Source organism: Syngnathus typhle, linkage group LG7 (genome assembly GCF_033458585.1).
Source record: "Syngnathus typhle isolate RoL2023-S1 ecotype Sweden linkage group LG7, RoL_Styp_1.0, whole genome shotgun sequence".
Classification (NCBI taxonomy): Eukaryota; Metazoa; Chordata; class Actinopteri; order Syngnathiformes; family Syngnathidae; genus Syngnathus; species Syngnathus typhle.
In genome coordinates this window covers 10,068,868-10,087,764 of record NC_083744.1, presented here as the reverse complement: position 1 = coordinate 10,087,764, position 18,897 = coordinate 10,068,868, and the positions used below count along the sequence as shown (strand labels likewise).

At 40.5% G+C, this 18,897-nt stretch overlaps 1 protein-coding gene across 2 annotated transcripts; it reads left to right on the top strand.

Annotated features, from left to right (window-relative positions):
* Nucleotides 1-885: 885 nt before the first annotated feature.
* On the top strand, nt 886-14,818 carry cpt1ab (carnitine palmitoyltransferase 1Ab (liver)). Of its 2 annotated transcripts, none has more exons than XM_061282906.1 (19): nt 886-1,047; nt 4,376-4,540; nt 4,978-5,120; nt 5,244-5,415; nt 5,794-5,895; nt 6,165-6,302; nt 6,410-6,487; nt 6,575-6,682; nt 7,109-7,196; nt 10,195-10,390; nt 10,912-11,100; nt 11,185-11,290; nt 11,383-11,499; nt 11,686-11,850; nt 12,359-12,490; nt 12,574-12,726; nt 12,857-12,970; nt 13,093-13,185; nt 13,251-14,818. In XM_061282906.1, the coding sequence occupies exons 2-19, from the start codon at nt 4,400-4,402 to the stop codon at nt 13,335-13,337; spliced, it is 2,322 nt and encodes a 773-aa protein (XP_061138890.1). In that variant the 5' UTR covers nt 886-1,047; nt 4,376-4,399; the 3' UTR covers nt 13,338-14,818. The 2 variants fall into 2 exon arrangements, with proteins under 2 accessions (XP_061138890.1, XP_061138891.1); XM_061282907.1 differs by lacking the exon at nt 7,109-7,196 and adding an exon at nt 7,664-7,748 and having other exon boundaries at nt 887-1,047.
* The last annotated feature ends 4,079 nt before the right edge of the window (nt 14,819-18,897 follow it).

Genomic DNA, 18,897 nt, shown 5'->3' with positions numbered 1-18,897 from the left:
GTTGAAAAAGCATCCTCACTCAAAAGGCCCAACTTTATTCAACATATATTTACAGTATTATTGTCATGCCTTGTAGCTGTTGTGAAACCGCTATAGAGTACCTGTATTTTTATGTTTTCAACGATTGGTTTATAAGCGTCAATCTATGTCGCCCCCTAGCGAGGATTTGTGTTCATAAGACAGGCACGTCTCAATAAATTAAAACACTGTATCGTTTGAATTTGAATTTCACTTGATCAGTTCAAGAAGCGAAAGCCATATTGTATATATTCAGTATACAATAAATGTATTTTATTTATCGTACTAGGGATTGAAAGTTCACTTTTGAATTTAACGACTAAAATAAACTTCACTACTGAGACGCACTTGTCTTTTGTCAACTGCCTGACTCTGATTGATTGATTGATTGATGCACTTTTTAAAAGTTCTTGTCACTTATGAATCGTTGCAAAAATCCATGGTATTTTGAACTATATTTGGAGCTGCAGAGGCAAAATTGGAAAAAAGCGGCACACTACCAAACAAATGTGTCACCAAAGCTATGAAGTACAATAAATCCCTGCCTCTTTATCTTTTATCTTTTTGAAAAATATTGGTCGATATAAAAAAAAGTTTTGAAGAATAGCAAGAGTGAGATCATGTTAAGTGTGAATGGGTTGAAAAGTTGACTGTACGCTTATTAGCTTCAAACATCAGAGTTGTGAATAAATCAAGACAAAAAAATGTATTTATTCTGTTAGAAATGCGGCTGGATAGTGCTTTATTGACAAGATCGTGAAGCAGAGTCGAGCACAGAAAACGGACAGAAAAAATCCTGACGTCACCTTTTCGTGTCCTTACAATACCGGGATGGTCCTCTTAGTGGCGCTGTTTCACTCGGGACGCAAGTGACGTAGCAAAAGAAGTAGGCGTTGTATACAGGCTCTCATTCGTGTACCTTACTTATGTCAACGTTAGCGATATAGAAGCTCAGCCGCCGAACGGTGTCCCATTGTGTGCAGACGCCAAAGTCTTGCACACAAAATCTCGGATTCGTAGGAGGGCTTGGTGAGTAAAAGCGCTCCGTTTCATCGTCATTTAACGCAATCTTGCCTTGCCCACTTTGCAGTTTGGAAAGCGCTCATAAAATTTGCCTGCGAAGGATTTGATGACAAACGCTTTCGGATGTGGTGGAATATGGTCCATTTGAATATGAGACTTAAGTTGTTGGTGCAATGTGGCCATTTGGCGGAGGGGAAATATTCCAAATTTAGTACGAGTCAGACAAAACGCATTTCCGCTGTTAGAGTAAGAAATCCTACTCATTAGCATCCACTCATCATACTTCCATATGTTGCTAAATTTAGACGGCAGGCCTTTTTGTTAATCATTTTCAAACACTCCTCGGTCATTGTCCAGGTGCTGGGCAGCTATCACGAGGGTAAGATGTCCTCCCAACACGTATGTAGGCAATGGTGCAAATAGAGGTCATTCATTGTCAAAGACAAACATAGGGCACTCGATCGTTCGGTAATAATTAATTGCATTAGGGCTTTGCAACACGGTGGCCCGTGATGCGACTAAACGAGTCATAAACTAGGCATTAATCTATAGTTTCACCTGTTCCTTCACGTCAACAAAAAGGCGCTGTAGTGTTGCGGTTCGGACTTGTGTATCAACGATCCACTTGAGAGGTTTATCTTCAAGAAGGCTGCATTGTTGCACGGAAAGCCTAGCATATAGTTTATTGACATCGGGGTGCAAACTATTGACCCAGTTTCGGATGTACCACGTGGTCAAGTCTTGCCTCCCATAGCGTGCAATTACCGAATGGCAACCACGTATGTTGTGCGTCTTTGCTGATAAAATTACGTGTTTCTGGAGGAGCTTGGCTCTGACGGCATCTTTTAATCGTGATTAATGATGACGGAATGATAAGATCTGTAATGCAAACGCACACGATGATAGTGGGGGTGGTTGCCATGGGTACATTTTTTAGAAATATTGCCGACTTAGCTAGATTTATGCATCTGCAAAGTGTATGCAGTGTATCGATACACGCTTCTGTAGGCATGCACGGGAGTGTTTGCTCGTGATTTTCCCGGTTTTCCCTCTGTATCCAAGCGAGCGGCTCTCCAGTGCGACCTTTCCCCCAGTTTCCGCAGTGAAGGCTGGATCATGTGATCAGGTGGGGGAGGAACGGTCTGCGGAGACGCTGCTTTCAGATTGAAAATGTCCACGCGACCGTGTCCTTCAGCATGGACTTTCCCCCTGTCATTTTCATCCTGAGCTTTTCCCTGTCGGGATAATCTCTTGTATTGCACGTCCCAATTTAAAAGATTATTCAAATGCAGGTTTTTCTTGCACCAGACAGCCGTAAAGCATGGGAGCGCTTAGGCTAACGCATTTATAAACAGAGCAGTATTTACCATACAGCATAAAATTGTATACCGTTTTTTTCCGTGTATAATGCGCCCCCATGCATAATACGCACCCTAAAAATGGCATGCTGATGCTGGAAAAAAAGCCTGTACCCATGTATAATACGCACCCAATTTTTATGAATTTAAAATCTTTTATTTATTATTATTATTATTTTTTTTAAGTCCCAATGATCGTCACACACGCAGGGAGGCAATGGGTCCCATTTTTATAGTCTTTGGTATGGTCTTAACTAGGCTGGATGTAATTTTTTTTGTTGGCGTTGATTTCTCCGACTGCCCGTAAACGCACCACCGCGCTCCGTGCGCGCATGTGAAAAAGGCGTGCGGACGTGAAAAAGGCGGCTCTGTATGGGAGAGACGTTGAAGAGGAATAAAAACACCATTGGAAAACAAAAATTGCCCCTCGTCGTGACTCGAAGCCGCAACAAATGTTTCGGATTTGTGTAGGGTACATTGTGACAGACAGCAAACGAGCAGGTGATCGAGCAAGCGTCTGATACGAGAGCATGATCTGACAGAATAAACACAGTGATACTGGTTGAATGCACTTTGACTGTCTTGACAACGCAGACCATTGCCTATTTCCTTGGTTTGTAAGGCCAAGATATCCAGTTTAACTTGACTGTGTTAAATAGAGATCACCCTGCAATCCGCATTCATTTAGCGTTTAACCAATAAATCCCAATTGAACTTGAATTACTTTTGCCGGAAAACAGACCATAGACCAAACGATAAAAATCAAATTTGAGCATAACAGTAAATTGAGTACACTTCTATATCGTTTTATCTACGCCATGTTATCCAAAGTGCTTTACAAAGCCACCTAGTAATTTTTTTGTCAGCAAATAATAATTTCAGTTTGGCATCTTTTCCATGATGCCACCGACTGCAATGTCATTGTCCAATTGTAGAAAATAAATCTCCAAAGATTAAGGGTGTTATTTATTTGTGCTTGTCGTGATAACTTCAATCATACTGTGGCAGTTAAAAAGTGCAGGAGTTCCTGGTAATTCCTGGAAAACAATTTTAAGAAAAGAGTGAGAACCCTGACAGTGGGAATTTGATTGGCGTGCATGGTCTGGAGCTGCTGACATAAACCTCGAGGCCATATAGACGATACTCTACTCTGGAAGAGCTTTAATGTAGGAGATGACACATTTGTCTAACCGGTTTTTATAGCGGGAACAGTGTGGTGGATAATGATACCCTTTCTTGAGCAGCTTGCAGGAACCTGTTGACAATGAACACTTTTCTCTCAAGTCTCAACATTGCATTTGGTGATCACAAAGAGCCTCTGTTTAAACTAGTTGTCTAAAATCTCTTCAGCTCCTCAGTAAAAAACAAAACAAAACTTCTCCTATTGGATTGACGGCACATGGCACTGTATTAAAAAAAAAAAAAAAAAAGAAAACTCCCCAATCACACCAGCATTGTCCAGTTCACTTTAAGAGCGCCAAGCGTAAAGCTCCCTATTGCCTGACGAAGGGTTGTTGTTTTTTTCTCCATCATTATAACTTTAATTCCAAGCTGATGTTACTTTTTAGACACATGTTTACCAGAACTCTAGAATATTGTTGCTCTCACATAGACCAAAACACTTGGACCATCGGTTTTACAATGGACAGAGGTCTGACGTGAGTCCCGTGACTATCTTTGCTCACCTTGATGGCACAAGGACAACATACCAAACATGACCCTACATTCATACACAGCAACGGCGAGGCTACATTCAAAGGCTTAACGTAATCATACACTTATAAAGCGGCAACAACGATAAAGGTTCGAGACCGAACAACCTTCATTGTGCATTGCATCCTTTTTATCACACTTTAAAGCCTTCCATATCAGTGCTTATCTATTAAAAGTTGAAAATAAATTGCGGCAGGTATGCCTCTGCATCTCTGTTTACTTCATGATAATGAGGGCATTCTTTCACTTTGTGTTTCCTTCAGTAACTTTCCACAGAAGCAGCCACCATGGCAGAAGCTCACCAGGCAGTGGCCTTTCAGTTCACTGTCACCCCAGATGGCATCGATCTGCAGCTGTGCCATGAGGCTCTGCGCCAAATCTACCTCTCTGGTCTTCACTCGTGGAAGAAAAGATTCATTCGTTTCAAGGTGAGCGCCACTCTGTTTGCGTCACTGAGGCAAAGTTCGACCTTTGAACCAGTCTGGCCCTTCCCAAATGCACTTACTAAAATCCTGAATCCTATGACTAACTTATACAATATTGATCTTATTTTGTTTTGGAAATACTAAATTGCTTCATTGAAGAAACGTTTGACCACATTGTTCTTTACGATTGTGTCGATTGTTGTATATTAACATGCTCCCAATCCCTTTCGAAGGCTACTCACTCACAAATGCCTTGGGTGTCAATTCTCTGTTGCAGTGTTTGTCCTTCAACTCTTTACTCACCACTATATCAAGTTACTCAAACATAATAAACTGATAACATTGTCTTCGTATTCACCAACCCCACTATAATACTACAAATCATTGTATTTGTGTCCTGGCTCCCCTTGACCTTGTTATTCCTGTCTAAACCTCCACAGAATGGAGTAATGACTGGTGTGTACCCAGGCAGCCCAGGTGGCTTCATGGTTGTGGTCGTGTCTTACATGTCCTACAATAAATACAAACAACTGGATCCATCGCTTGGCTTGATTGCCAAACTGGGACAACACATGCCTATTAGGTAAGCTCCTTAATGACAACAACTATGTGCCAAATAAATTGGACAGTAGAAATTTCATACGTACCATATGTTTGAATCACTTTTCAGACCAGGGCTTCTCCTTTTTCTGTTTTTCCTGCACAGTAAATATATGTCGACAGACAGCCAGAAGATTGTTGGTGGGGTCTTGGTGGGCACAGGTCTATGGGTGACCATCATCATGATCATGAGGAATGTCCTCAAGTGCCTGTTGTCGTGGCATGGCTGGATGTATGCGCGCCACGGCTCGGTATCCTGGTCGACTCGATTGTGGATGGTGAGCAATGTTCTTGTATTAGCTGTCTCCACATGCCTAACGATAGACATTTTGAAAGACAATTTTTTCATGCTTGACGTTTTTACTTCCGATGACTCAAAATGACCACATTTTTAACCGGATTTGCCCTTATTGCCCTGGAGCATTTAGTTTTTATTATCCTTTTAAGGATTTCTTTGCAGCGTTAGTTAAACCTCAAAGTCAAAGTCTGCTTTATTGTCAATTTCTTCACATGCCAAGACACAAAGAAATCGAAATTATGTTCCCACTATGGCCTGATTTGTAAGCAGTTTAACGTTGATTTTTAACACTATTTTTGTTGACTGTTCTTTTTGATACCACTGCATTTAACTGAGCAATACTGCTTTTCTTTTCCAGTTGTTAGTTAAGGTGTTCTCTGGAAGGAAACCCATGCTCTATAGTTTCCAGAGCTCCTTGCCGCGGCTGCCTGTTCCACCTGTAAATGATACCTGCAGAAGGGTACGTTTTAAAAAAAGGAAAAGGGTCATTGTTTTCTTCTCCAATCTTTTTTGTCCGATCCTTTGAAACTAACAGGAGATCAAAGTTCATTCCTTTTGTTCCCGCTATTATAGGCTTAGCTATGTCGTATCCTTATTGGCTAGTATGTTGTCATCTGCCCTTTTTGCATCCTTGCAATAAAAAACATTGCAGCTCTACTTTTTTTACTCACTTATGGTGTACACTTTGTTAACCGTTACCTTTTCCTTATGTGTTGTTTTAATGCTTAGTACCTCGAGTCAGTCCGCCCACTAATGGATGATGAACAATTTGAACGGATGACGGGACTGGCTAAAGACTTTGAGATGAAACTGGGTCCTAGATTGCAGTGGTACCTAAAACTGAAGTCATGGTGGGCCTCCAATTATGTGAGTTGTAAAGAATTCTTTTACCCTTTCAAATTGCTATCGATTGAACGTTCTTCATAGTATTACCTGATGTTTGTCTCTGTCATTCTTCTCCTGCATCATCACAGGTCAGTGACTGGTGGGAAGAGTATATTTACCTTAGAGGTCGGGGGCCCATCATGGTGAACAGCAACTACTATGCTATGGTAGGAAAAACTCAGTTATTTGTTTGTGAAGCAGTAGAAGTCTGATAAGAGAGTTTCATTCTGCCAAACAACTTCTTCTCCCTCCAGGACTTCCTTTATGTGTTCCCCACCTCAGTTCAGGCTGCCAGAGCAGGTAATGCCATTCATGCCCTCATGATCTACAGGAGGAGGCTCGACCGAGCTCAGATCAAGCCAGTGAGTCTAACATTCTTACTTAATGCTTGACTATCTAAATGATTCCTTAGTCAAATAAATTCAGCGGTAGTTTGTGTTTTCATGTTCGCAATGCTCAACACTTGTCCTTCTGTTTCTTCAGAGTGCTGTTGAAAGTGTGAATTGTAATGATTTTCCTGATGGCCAGATGTATTGCAGCTTTACCTTCACTATTTTCTTTTTCTTATACACCCCCCCACCAACCCGCATGATGTACATTTCTAGACGCCTAAAGAAATTTTGGCACTTTTTTATTTTTATTTCTTATAAATAGTATATTGTGTGAGCTCACACTGGCCTCAGCAGCAAAGCTTCAGCGTATGACTCTGTACAACTCCCCGCGCATGTGCTTACTCACGTTCTGTGTTTTACTGTCTTGTCCTTTCGCTGTGTCGGATGCTGCGTTAGATATACTTGCTGGCAAACAAGGTTCCTCTGTGTTCGGCTCAGTGGGAGCGGATGTTTAACACTACCCGCATCCCCGGTTTGGAGACAGGTAAGATGAGGGCACCTGTGCCATGCCCTCTGAACCGTACCCCTTCCCTGTGACCCAAACCATCACAATGGCAGCAGCCATTGGAAACCTTTGCCTACTCTAGTCTCTTTCTCGACAGCCAAGCCCTGAAACAATCCCATCTCTGATTGGCTTTCATAGATGTGACTTGTAAGATGACTACAAGTAATAGGTGATGTATATTTCTGAAACGTATTCACATTGGCGATAAGAGGGCTTTGCGGTTGGAATTGAAAGGGTGGTCATTGGTTTCTGGTCCCTATATAAATCCTCTCCCCTGGCAGCCTGCTGAGGTTCCTCCTGCTGCCTCTCAAACCAATCCTCATCATTTCCTCTCCATTTCATCCATGCTTCTGTCCCCGTAGGTGTTTGTGTCTGCTGCTCTGTCTGGATGATGGTGATTTAGGATGTCATCTCGATTTGTTTGACTCTCCCCTCTTGCGTTTCAGCTCATGCTCCTAAACACTATCCCCATGTGTTCCTCCCAATACGAGCGTATGTTCAACACCAGTCGTGTCCCAGGTGTAGACACAGGTAGAGTCTGCAGTGTTGCCTCCTCCACGCCATTCTGACTGTACTTCTCCTTGGGCGATTTTGTCTGTCTGTGGAAAAATTCTGACCCAGTAGAGTTTGTAATACTCATGTGTTCTGCTCTTTGCACACGTGGTGAATAATTTGCATGTGGCTGAACCAGGTTCTTTGTATAACATGGTGATTTGAGACCCGCAAGACATGACCTGGCATGATAAATGTGATGAATGATAAGTGCCATGCTTAAGTACTAATTGCCACCTTGTTGGTTATATCGTGTGCATTTCATCTGATAAAACCAGTTAAGTGGTGTATTTTGGTTATTGCTGAATGGCATGCCACACTTGACCATGAGTCCCAGAGGAGCTCTACTGTCTTGGATTGAGACGTGTTAAATGCCAAAGTCATTTTAGTTCAGTTTTGTTTCAGGAAGTAGACTGTGGCATTGAAACCCAGACTGAGGCTAAAAATGACCCATTCACCACAGTCACCAGGCAAAACTGTTAATGTGATGCAGCACTGAGCCGCCTTTGACTGCAACCTCAGTTTCCTGTTCTTAGCTGACAGGGCTGCTCAGTATTTTTTTTTTTCTTCCGCTGTTGCTAATTTTTTGCAGGTATTGCATTGTGTTTAGAGATGTGCTTCTGTATACCTCCGTTTTTGACACATCAGTACTGTAATGCGCATAGCCCCCCTTTCCGATTGCTTTGAATAACAACGATAGGTATGGTTTTCTCAATATGGTTCTACTAATAGACACTTTTCTGTGACAAAATGGGGTACTATTTGTTATGGGGTGACACGAAGGTAGCTGGTAGCTCTTTATCTTTATCACCAGTGTGTCATTGTAATGGTTGAAGACAGCCAAAAAAACAGGAAACCTTCAGCAACTTTACCAAGTGCCCAAATACCTTCTCAGTACAGGCTGATTGATGAGGCATTTGCATTAATAATAAAAAAAAAAAACTTGAAACACAGCGCTTGACATCAATTTAAGAGGACGCACGCCAGATTTGATCTTTGTCCTAATCGTACAAACTCATATACATAATAGCCATACATCAACAATACCCAGAAACGCAGCCGGCTTCTCTCGGCCAGTGCCCATCTGAGATGGACTGATTGATGCATAGTGGAAAAGTGTGCTGTGATCTGTCAAATCCACATTTCAGATTATTTTTGGAAATTTTAGACATATCCTCCGGGCCAAAGATTATTAGCGTAACTTCAAATGCCTGAATCCGGGATGTGTAAATGCGTGTTTGTGAAGGCACTATTAATGCTGATGTTAGATTTGGAGCAATATATGATGGCATCCAAGCAATGTGTATCTCAGGTACCTTTTACACAATGTACCAATTTCATTGGCATTTGTGAACCTCAAATGAATGCAAGGAACTGTTTAATTGACTTCCGTGTTTGATTTTGAATTGACGGGAAGATTTAACGGTCAAGTAGTCATAGTAGATTTGGTCTATATAGAAGAGCTGATAGGAGTCGATGAATTGTTAAACCCATTAACTGTTAAAATGAAATGTTCCTAGTGGTTGGCAGACCAAGCATTTTTATTGATGGAAGTGGGAGAGCAGAGCAGAGCAGACAAATCTGCATGTGTCGTTCTTGGTGTTTTGGGGTTTCTTCTTAGTATCTACCCTCCCTTGTTTGGTGGCTGTTTGAACACTACAAGCATCACAAAAACCATCAATTTTTGTTTCCTTTGAACGCACCAAAACCGGTATGTCTTGATGCTACACGATACTGTTCAAACAAACTTTGCATCAAACTTCCATGTTACATCCTCCTCCTCCCCGCATGTACTCCATTTCAACCTCCACTTTTCACTCAGGTAGTCCCTTCTCGTTTCCTTTTAGATGATCTCAATGACTTTGTTTTCCACCGTCGTTTGATCCCATGAGAGCTACATGTATATTTTAAATTGTTGCAGTAAATGTTGCATCCAAAATGAACAGCATTTTATTCCCCTAAGATCATATTTACTGTTAAGTGCATTCAGAAAGTCTTCTGGTCCACTTTAATTTTTACACTTTAATGATTGCGTATGTGTGAAATTGGTGTCCTGAGTATCCCATAAAAGATGTTTTCAGAAAGCAACATGAGCTTCTTAAATTTGTCTTATTGTATTCGATCTGACTGGAATACCTTAAATGAAGTTGAACTAACTTTAACTTTTCAACAAACAGAATACCGTGTTTAGCGTAGGGGAGGGCGGGGGGCGCATACAACCTATTATTGTCAAGAAAATTTGGGCGTTGAGTTCAAATTGCATAAACATCTCTAAGGTGATACAAATGGCCAGAAAACTTTGTGATTGCACTGCAGATCAAATTAGTGAGGCCCGATAGATGACACAGGTAAAGAGCTAAAACAACACTGCTGTTCCTCTCTGACTCCGCCCTTCTGCAACTTACAATTTGTACTTCTCCTCTAGATGTCCTTCAGCACACGAATGAGAGCAAACACATAGCCGTGTACCACAAAGGGCGCTTCTACAAGGTGTGGATGTTTTATGATGGAAGGCTTCTCTTGCCACGGGAGATCGAACAGCAGATGGAAAGGATCCTGGCTGACCGGTCGGAGCCCGCGCCAGGAGAGGAGAGGCTCGCTGCACTTACTGCAGGGGACAGGTACTGATAGTGTTGGGTTTATTTTTTATCTGGAATACACCTGAATACTTAATTAGGGCCTCTGGACCTATGCAGAAGAAATGCCATGAGGAGGGTACAATCTTCTAGCTTTTTCCCCCAATTCTGTTGAAAAAATTCTGGTTTATTAAGAAATGGAGAGTGCTCCAGTATAAATGGTATGAAAAAGGGGTGCCCCCTTATTTATGTATGTATTTATTTATTTGTTTATTTCATGTTTGTCACGCTTCAATGTTTTCCCATCATCAGGCATATAGGACTGACAGAAGTGTGACAAAAAGATAACTATTGTTATAACTGCCAACTGAAGTAAAGCATTAAATTTTCTACACTTTCTACAAAGAGTAACAAATCGAATGCATTTTTACTTATGTGTTCATTTTGTATTTTTCCAGTCTTATTGTAGCTGGGTGGAAAAAAATGTGCAAGTAAAATAATAAATAAACCCTCTTAGTATGCTGCATTGCGCTGCTATTTTCTTTCCGTCCATTCTCTCTTTGCAGGACACCATGGGCAAAGTGCCGCGACACCTACTTCAGCCGTGGCAAGAACAAGCAGTCTCTGGACGCCATTGAGAAGGCAGCCTTCTTTGTGACACTGGATGAAACAGAGCAGCGATTCGAAGAAAGCAACCCAGTGAAGTCTCTGGATAGTTATGCAAAGTCTCTGCTGCACGGAAAGTGTTACGACAGGTAGTACCAAAGATGCATGAAACAAAATAAAGGATGCAGCACAGCTCTGTTGAATACACAAAACATGTTTTTCTTTCCATTTAGGTGGTTTGATAAATCCTTTAACTTGATCGTTTTTAAGAATGGAACCATGGGGCTGAATGCTGAACACTCCTGGGCTGATGCTCCCATCATTGGTCATCTGTGGGAGGTCGGTCATGATAGTCATGTCGGGTTTTTGTGTTTTTAAAACACGATTGAAGTCCTAGTAATGCTCAACATTAAACAGCATTTGTTTTGCAGCATGTGCTTTCCATGGACCCATTTAAGCTTGGATATACCGAAGATGGGCACTGCTGTGGGGAGCCCCATCCCAACCTGCCTGCCCCGCAGAGACTGCAATGGGACATCAATGATGAGGTAAGATAAACTACAGTTCCCTATTTGCATGACCACATGACTCCCCCCCCCCCCCCCCCCCCTTGCCGGTTGCTATAACTACTCGCACAAGTCGTTTGTATGCAAAGCGCAAAAGCAGCATCCATTTTATGCGAATCAAAGTGTAGATATGTTAAAGCAAGCATGTCGTCTTTGCATTACTTTTAGTGCCAAGGAATCATCGACGGCTCGCTGACAGTTGCCAGGATTCTGGCAGACGACGTGGACAGCCACATTTTCCCCTTCAATGATTTTGGCAAGGGTCTCATCAAGAAGTGCCGTACCAGTCCTGATGCCTTCATCCAGATTGCCCTGCAGTTGGCTCATTACAGGGTTTGTACTTTCAACGCCTTGGCCAGAATAGTTTGATACACATTGTCAATTCATGAGCTTTGGGGATGTTTCTAAACATTGCCTGCTGTATTTCACCTCTGATGTTTTTTTTTCTCTTCAAAGACATCACTGTTCAACAGATCTAGTCGGTTAATCCTTTGTTTTTGAAATGTAAACGAGGTCCACTCTGAAACCCAAACAAAATCTGATGGGTTTAATAGTCATGATAAAACCAATGCCATGTTATTTGTCACCATTTTGCCCATTAGTTGAGTTTGTAAAGTCACAGTATTTTCGTTCTTTTGTTGGAATTAACGTAACACTGAGGAATGGTCATTTTCATTTTTTGGTTATACACGCTTCAATGACAACTGTCAGAGATCCTTGAAATTCCAGCAGAGGGCAGTCACAACTTCCGTACCACAATCAGGCTGCTGCAGTGCTTTAAGTAGTAGTCTGTCTGTCTGTTTAAAAAAAGTAACCACTTGAATTTTCTATCACCAAACAGGACAAGGGCAAGTTCTGCCTGACCTATGAAGCCTCCATGACCCGTTTGTTCCGTGAGGGTCGAACGGAAACGGTCCGCTCCTGCACCTCGGAAACGTGCACTTTCGTCCATTCTATGATCAGAGACGAGACTGTAAGAAATGTCTTTCTCTCCAGTTTCTTCCCCTGTTTTGGATTATGTTGTGCTTATGTAGACCGACACACCTTTTCTCTCAGAGAGAACAACGTCTGAAGTTGCTCAAACTTGCTGCAGAGAAGCACCAAAACATGTACCGCCTGGCTATGACTGGCATGGGCATTGATCGCCACCTCTTCTGTCTTTACGTGGTTTCCAAATACCTGGGGGAAGACTCGCCCTTCCTCAAGGAGGTATGAGCCTGTGGAAAAGCTGTCCTGCAAGATCAAAACCTGCGATGGGGAGGGGGTCGTAATAACAGTTTTAACACAGATTTTTTATTTTATATTATAATATGATAACTTTCAGGTCTTTGTTTTGTAGGTGCTGTCTGAGCCGTGGAGGCTGTCCACCAGTCAGACGCCGCTGCAGCAGGTGGAGCTGTTTGACCTGGTCAGACACCCTGAATATGTGTCATCTGGAGGCGGCTTTGGACCGGTACCTCCTCACTCAACTAAATCTACCAAAAAAAAAAAACAGATTGCTGCAGAGTACAGTGGCATAGTCCGCAGATTTGGATGAACCTTGTCTTTTTTTTTTTTTTTTCTTCCCTCGTCTAGGTGGCTGATGATGGTTATGGTGTGTCTTACATCATCGTTGGAGAAAACCTGATCAACTTCCACATCTCCAGCAAACACTCCAGCCCAGAAACTGTACGCTCACTTGTATTTCATTCAATTCATTCTTTTTGTTTGAATATCATGTTTTTTCTCGACAGGACTCTCACCGTTTTGGCGCCAACATCAGACAGGCCATGTTGGACATACTCGACCTCTTCCAGCTCGAGAACAAAGTTTCTAAGTGACGCCCTTTCTCCGCTCGATCTATCGATTGTCTATTCTTCCTGAAGCTGTACAGAATCAAATATAGGGTTGGGTTATTTTACGTGATGTTGCAGTAAAAGAAAGACTGTTTGATTGGGCTGCATTTACAAACCTTGCTTTCGTTTTATGCGTGAGGTGTTTGTGGACTGTACGCATCTGACAAATTGTGGATTCTAGTGGCGTTTGCTACAGGTTGTGCGCAGAACATTTCTATTTACTGGACGCTACGCACCAGTGCCTTTAGTGATAAACCACTTGTGTAAAAAGGGCAGAAAGGGAGGAGAGATCGGATCTGACGTCACGCTGATCTTTCCGCCAACCAAAGTACAGAGCAATATCCACTTTTTAAAGTTTTAATTTGCAATGCGGTGAGAGATCTTTTGCTGCTTTGTCTCATTGTTTGAGTTCTTTTCGGTCTTCTTTCATTTCATTAGTTGCAGTTGTACCGTTGCACTCGACTCCCAACTTGTCAAACTTGATTTAGTAACATTTGCAAGCATTTGAAAACCAGGTTTGGGCCAGAAAGTGAGCTTGCTTGTAGAAGGTTGTTTCCATCATTGGGCCCCACGATGCCTTTCTGAATCGAGCACATTCTTTTAACATGTTGCGTGTGATTGTATGATGTAGCGACAAAGGTTTGCCTTTGTTTTCATCCTCAGGTTTTGCTAGTTTGGCATATAAGTAAGTGCTTTTATTTCCAGCATGTACATGTGCAACAGTAGTTGAGATGCAGTAGAATGCAGCAGCTGTGATCAAGGATGTCGGTCCCTCACGCATTCAATGTAATATAGGGGTGGAATTGCTCTTAAACAAATTAGTTGTAGTACACTCCATGAATGAAATGGTTTTCTCAACACATATCAATGTTCATTTATCATCCATGTAACAGAAAATGGGGTTTGGACATCTCTCCTGTCCACCTGTGTATATGGAGTGGTTGTCTTCCTTAGCGTGCGTTTCTAATGTTAGTATATTTTATTTATTTTTAGTTTATTTATAGTTTTAGCAATGCACAGGAAACCGATGTAGCTGTGCATATTTTTCCTGGTTTAAGTACTTTTCTGATCTATTTTTGATGCCCTTTGCCATGTTATTGTATGATTTATCTGTCAACTTTCATGTTTACACTGCTGCATGGTTTTTGAAGATGATGCTGTATATGTTTGCTTCTAATTTAAGGTAAGTAAAAAACAAAAATCGACAAGCAGCTGGTGCATACCAAAAGTTTTAACAATAAAGTGATTGTCGGAAAGTTGTTTGAAAACTTGTATGCTAGACTCGTGTCAAATCAATGAAGTCGAGGAATAAAAAGTAAGCTGTCACTTCTGGTTTTACCTTAATCATGTATCTTATGCTGTTTGTATACTGAACATGAGCAGTTCTGGTTGACAGCTTCTAATGTGAAGATGAAGGTTTTCACTTATTTAGCCATATTAAACAAAAGTGACTATTTTGCCTGTAATTTGATTATTACTTTTCATGCATATATATATATATAATACTTTTAAGAACACATTTTTGCCATCTGGGCAAGTTCAGCCAGTCACTCACTTTGATGGGAGATGAATAAAGGTGTCGCAAGGTGACAAGTCCAAGAAGGGCACGGGCAGGAAGTGGTAACTTGTAACAGTTGTCTCTGGAGCTCCTATCTACCACGTGGGCAGTAGGCTTTTCACTCACTCTCACTCACAGCCACCCTTATGTCACACTGGCCTGGGCTTCCGAAAGCAGGCTAACATTTCAAGATTGCGTTACTGAGGTCCGCTTTCTCTCTTACTCTGAGGAACTCTCTGTTTGGCTGATTAAGAAAATACAAAAAGGCTTTAGCTAAATTTATGTTTGTCATTATGGACACATGAAGCAATATTTATGCTGTCCCTCAATGACCCCAGGAATATTTGATGAGTGTTGCTACTGAATAAAAACATTGATTACAATAAAAAAATGAGAAGTTAGACAAATCCATGCAACCTTAATAAAAAAAAAAATCTTTATGAACAAGAACTCCAGATGTATACTTAATTGGCAAGATGGAAAACTCATTCGCTCAAGAGCAGACACTGAAACTTAAAGCCTTGACTTGCACTTTCTAAAAGTAGACTTTGAGAGAGATCTGCAACCTGCACATGTCACCATCTTAATTCATGCACAGCTTTTGCGTCCCCAAACGAAGAGCTGATGTGACCTTGTCTGTCCCTTTTTTTTTTTTTTAATAGAACAATTCAATTCTGCTCTGTGCAGCAGTTTTTCCTCAGTTACTATCAGCCTTCATTTGTGATCCTGCTGGACCATTTGTTTTTCTGGCATGGTTGGATAATGGTGGATAATTGTGTTGAATGTTACATGAAAAGAAAAATAATTGAAATGTTAGTTTACTGTTGTTTGTTTGGTAGAATCTATGTCGACGTGCGTTTGTGAGATTATATGCAACAACTTCATTTATTGTACGGATAGGGAGGTTGAGCACATATGTATATATCCTGCAAAGGGATTGAGGCACCCAGGCACATCCGATCTTCACCAGCTGACTGTATGGAGCTGCTTTCCGGCATCTTATCTAGATTTAAAAAAGCTCCTTCTGAATGTGAGCGATTAAATCCAGGGTGTAAATGGAGAGCGTGAGCTTGTTTGTTGGCACAGAAGGACCACGCATGACTCCAGCCAGCTGCACCTGTCTTAATGTAGCAAAGACGTGAGCCCTCCATGGCCCCAAGTGGGGCCGGAGCCAAAACCAGAGGGTCAGGACGAGGGGCTCAGTGGAGAATGGATTGAATGTGACTACCATAAGCAAATCCTTCCCACTTCAAGATCCCTTAACTATAAATAGCCTTTATTAGGATTACAAGAATGTAGCGATAACGTAATAAGTTTTCAGCATATGTGATATGGGTGACATGAGGAGAGAAAAGAGCTGAAGAGTGTTTCTAATATTGAAAAACATGAGCAGCAATCAGGTGGATACAGGTTATATTCACAGACACATCATTAAGTACACAACGGCAAAAACCCTAGTAGTTTAAAATTGCACTGCGTCTTAGTACGTATCTAAATGAAGTCAGCAACATTAGATAAAATAAAAGAACAGAATCGGCTGTCGTTATGATAAAGTTCTTACAGCAATACATACTATAACATAAATATATGTATACGTATATATATTTTTTATAAATGTGATAGAAATAAAGCTGGCCTAACACTTGGAATTCAACTATTTTATACAAAATGGTTCATAAGTATTTCAAATAGGTGTTATTGAAAAGTCGACTCAGTAATAAGAGGTTCAATAAAAACATGGAATTTCAGGATCACAGCCATGTTGTGCAAAGCTCCATATTGACAGACTCCAAAGTATGTGGGTGTTTGCCATAATTCTAAGACAAAATGTAATTACTCACTTTGCCAATGGATATTTGGTTTTCTTTCCTTGAGTTGTTTTTCCACAAGAACTTGCAACAATGGGAACATCGGCTGTATTTACAATTATGTGATATTAATCCAGCAGTTTTTTTCTATAGTGCAGGGTTGAGCTGAAGCTGGAGCCTGGTTTCAAATGCATGAAAAGGCATTCAGCAGAAATGATTGTAGTTGTGAAATAGTGAAAGGCATATTTCTTCAAAAACCCTTAAAGTACTGTTGATAGGCCATACAGTTTATTTCTAGTGCATGCTAGTGAGATATAATGGCAAAATTAGACATGACTGTTCCATAGGCATCAACTGTCAGACTCGAGATAGTAAGAAAATGTAAACTTTATTTGCAAATTAGTCATTCTAGATTCTCTGATTTACAGAAGAGAAAAAAAACATTAATAATGGCACAGTCATCGTAATATGTACATTGCTGATATCACAATAATCCAGGCATTTGTGTTGTCCGGATTAGATTAAGGCACAAAGAGTCTGCTCAGTCTTTCGAGCAAATAACAAAGCACTACCTGCAGTTCATACTTCAACATACCACAGCATTTCTGCAACGCATTAGGAGTCGAAACTGTAAAGCTCCTCAAGTGAATAGCTCGCGTGGGAAACATCACAGTTTGTCCATTGTACATTCATTTTTTTAGGAGAGATTAAGACATTGACGTGTTGAACTAAGACATTGGGTGATTGGATAGATTTCAGGAGACCTGAGGGTTGATGCAGGAAACGGATCCGTTTCAGAAAATGTAAGCGCTAAAGCATTCCATCCATCTGTATCTCCACATCATTTCAATAAAAGCCAAACAAATACTATTGAATAAGAAGTGTAAAGCGCCGTCTCATTGTGCAAAGTGATTACGTATAGGTTTGAATACGATTGCACATGAATAAAAATATACAAGTCACTCCAGAACATACATTATCGGCAGAGTATTTAGTCCAGATAAAAAAAAAACTGACTATCCTGAAGAAATGAATGTGATGTCAAGAGTAGGTCAATAACACAGTGTGGTAAAACTACATGGAAATGCAATTAGTAATAAGGGCCAGTGAATTGCCGCTATTATTGTTTCAGTTGCAATGGATAACAGACAAATCAATGAGGATGCTACATGTCTCCATGATTGATGTACACGCAGCCCTATTAATACTTAGCCGACCCAATTTACATCCACAGCGAGGCAATATAGAAGCATAACGCTAGACAGTACAACAGAAATGACAATGGCCAGATGGCAGAAGACACAATTACTGGAAGCAAGAAAATTCCAGTGCTTCTTGATGAAACATATTTTGATACAAACATTCCTTCCTTTTTTTTTTTTTTTTAATTCCCCCACAGTACACATCGTATGTTTCACCTGTACAATATAGTTGAGATAGCCTGACAGCGATTGGCAATGATGAATGATGAAAATTCTCACTTTTGATTCCGTGCCACTGGAAACATATATATTCTAATTTACTGGGATGGTGAATTTTGAGTTATCAAGTAACCATTAATCGTCAAATTTCACTCCGCGTAGTAAATCAAAATGACTTATTTTCACCTTCCGAGTTGAACTACTGAAATAATAATGTGATTTATTCGATGCACTATCAAAAAATCATCAAAGTAGGCATCTCTCAGTATGATACAGCTCAGTTCTACACCACCACAACTGCAATAAAATAAAGATGTTTTTTCTTTTATATTCCAGACCTTTAGATCGCTCTTATTTAATTGTGGACAAGTACAGCAGATCGATTATTTGATTGATAGTTTGATTATTTTGTGCATCTTTATGCTCTCCCACTACTGTGATGTTGTTAAGGGTCTCAACACAAACTCGAGAAACTTAAAAATACACTACCATTCAAAAGTTTGGGGTCACAAGATTGTTTGGGTGACCCCAAACTTATGAACGGTAGTGTAAATATTATTATAATAAAATATTATGAATTAAATATTATAAATTATATCCTATATCTGCATAAGATTATATATAATCTATGAATATAAGTATACATATATATTATAAGATTTTTTACACAGAAGATTATATATATAATCTATAAATAATTATCTAAATAAATATATACACTACCGTTCAAAAGTTTGGGGTCATCCAAACAATTTTGT

Coding starts and splice junctions, on each gene's coding strand:
- cpt1ab (XM_061282906.1), top strand. CDS start 4,400: ATGGCAGAAGCTCACCAGGCAGTGGCCTTTCAGTTCACTGTCACCCCA. Junction 6,683..7,108: donor ACCGAGCTCAGATCAAGCCA/GTGAGTCTAACA, acceptor ATGCTGCGTTAG/ATATACTTGCTGGCAAACAA. Junction 13,186..13,250: donor AACACTCCAGCCCAGAAACT/GTACGCTCACTT, acceptor TTTTCTCGACAG/GACTCTCACCGTTTTGGCGC.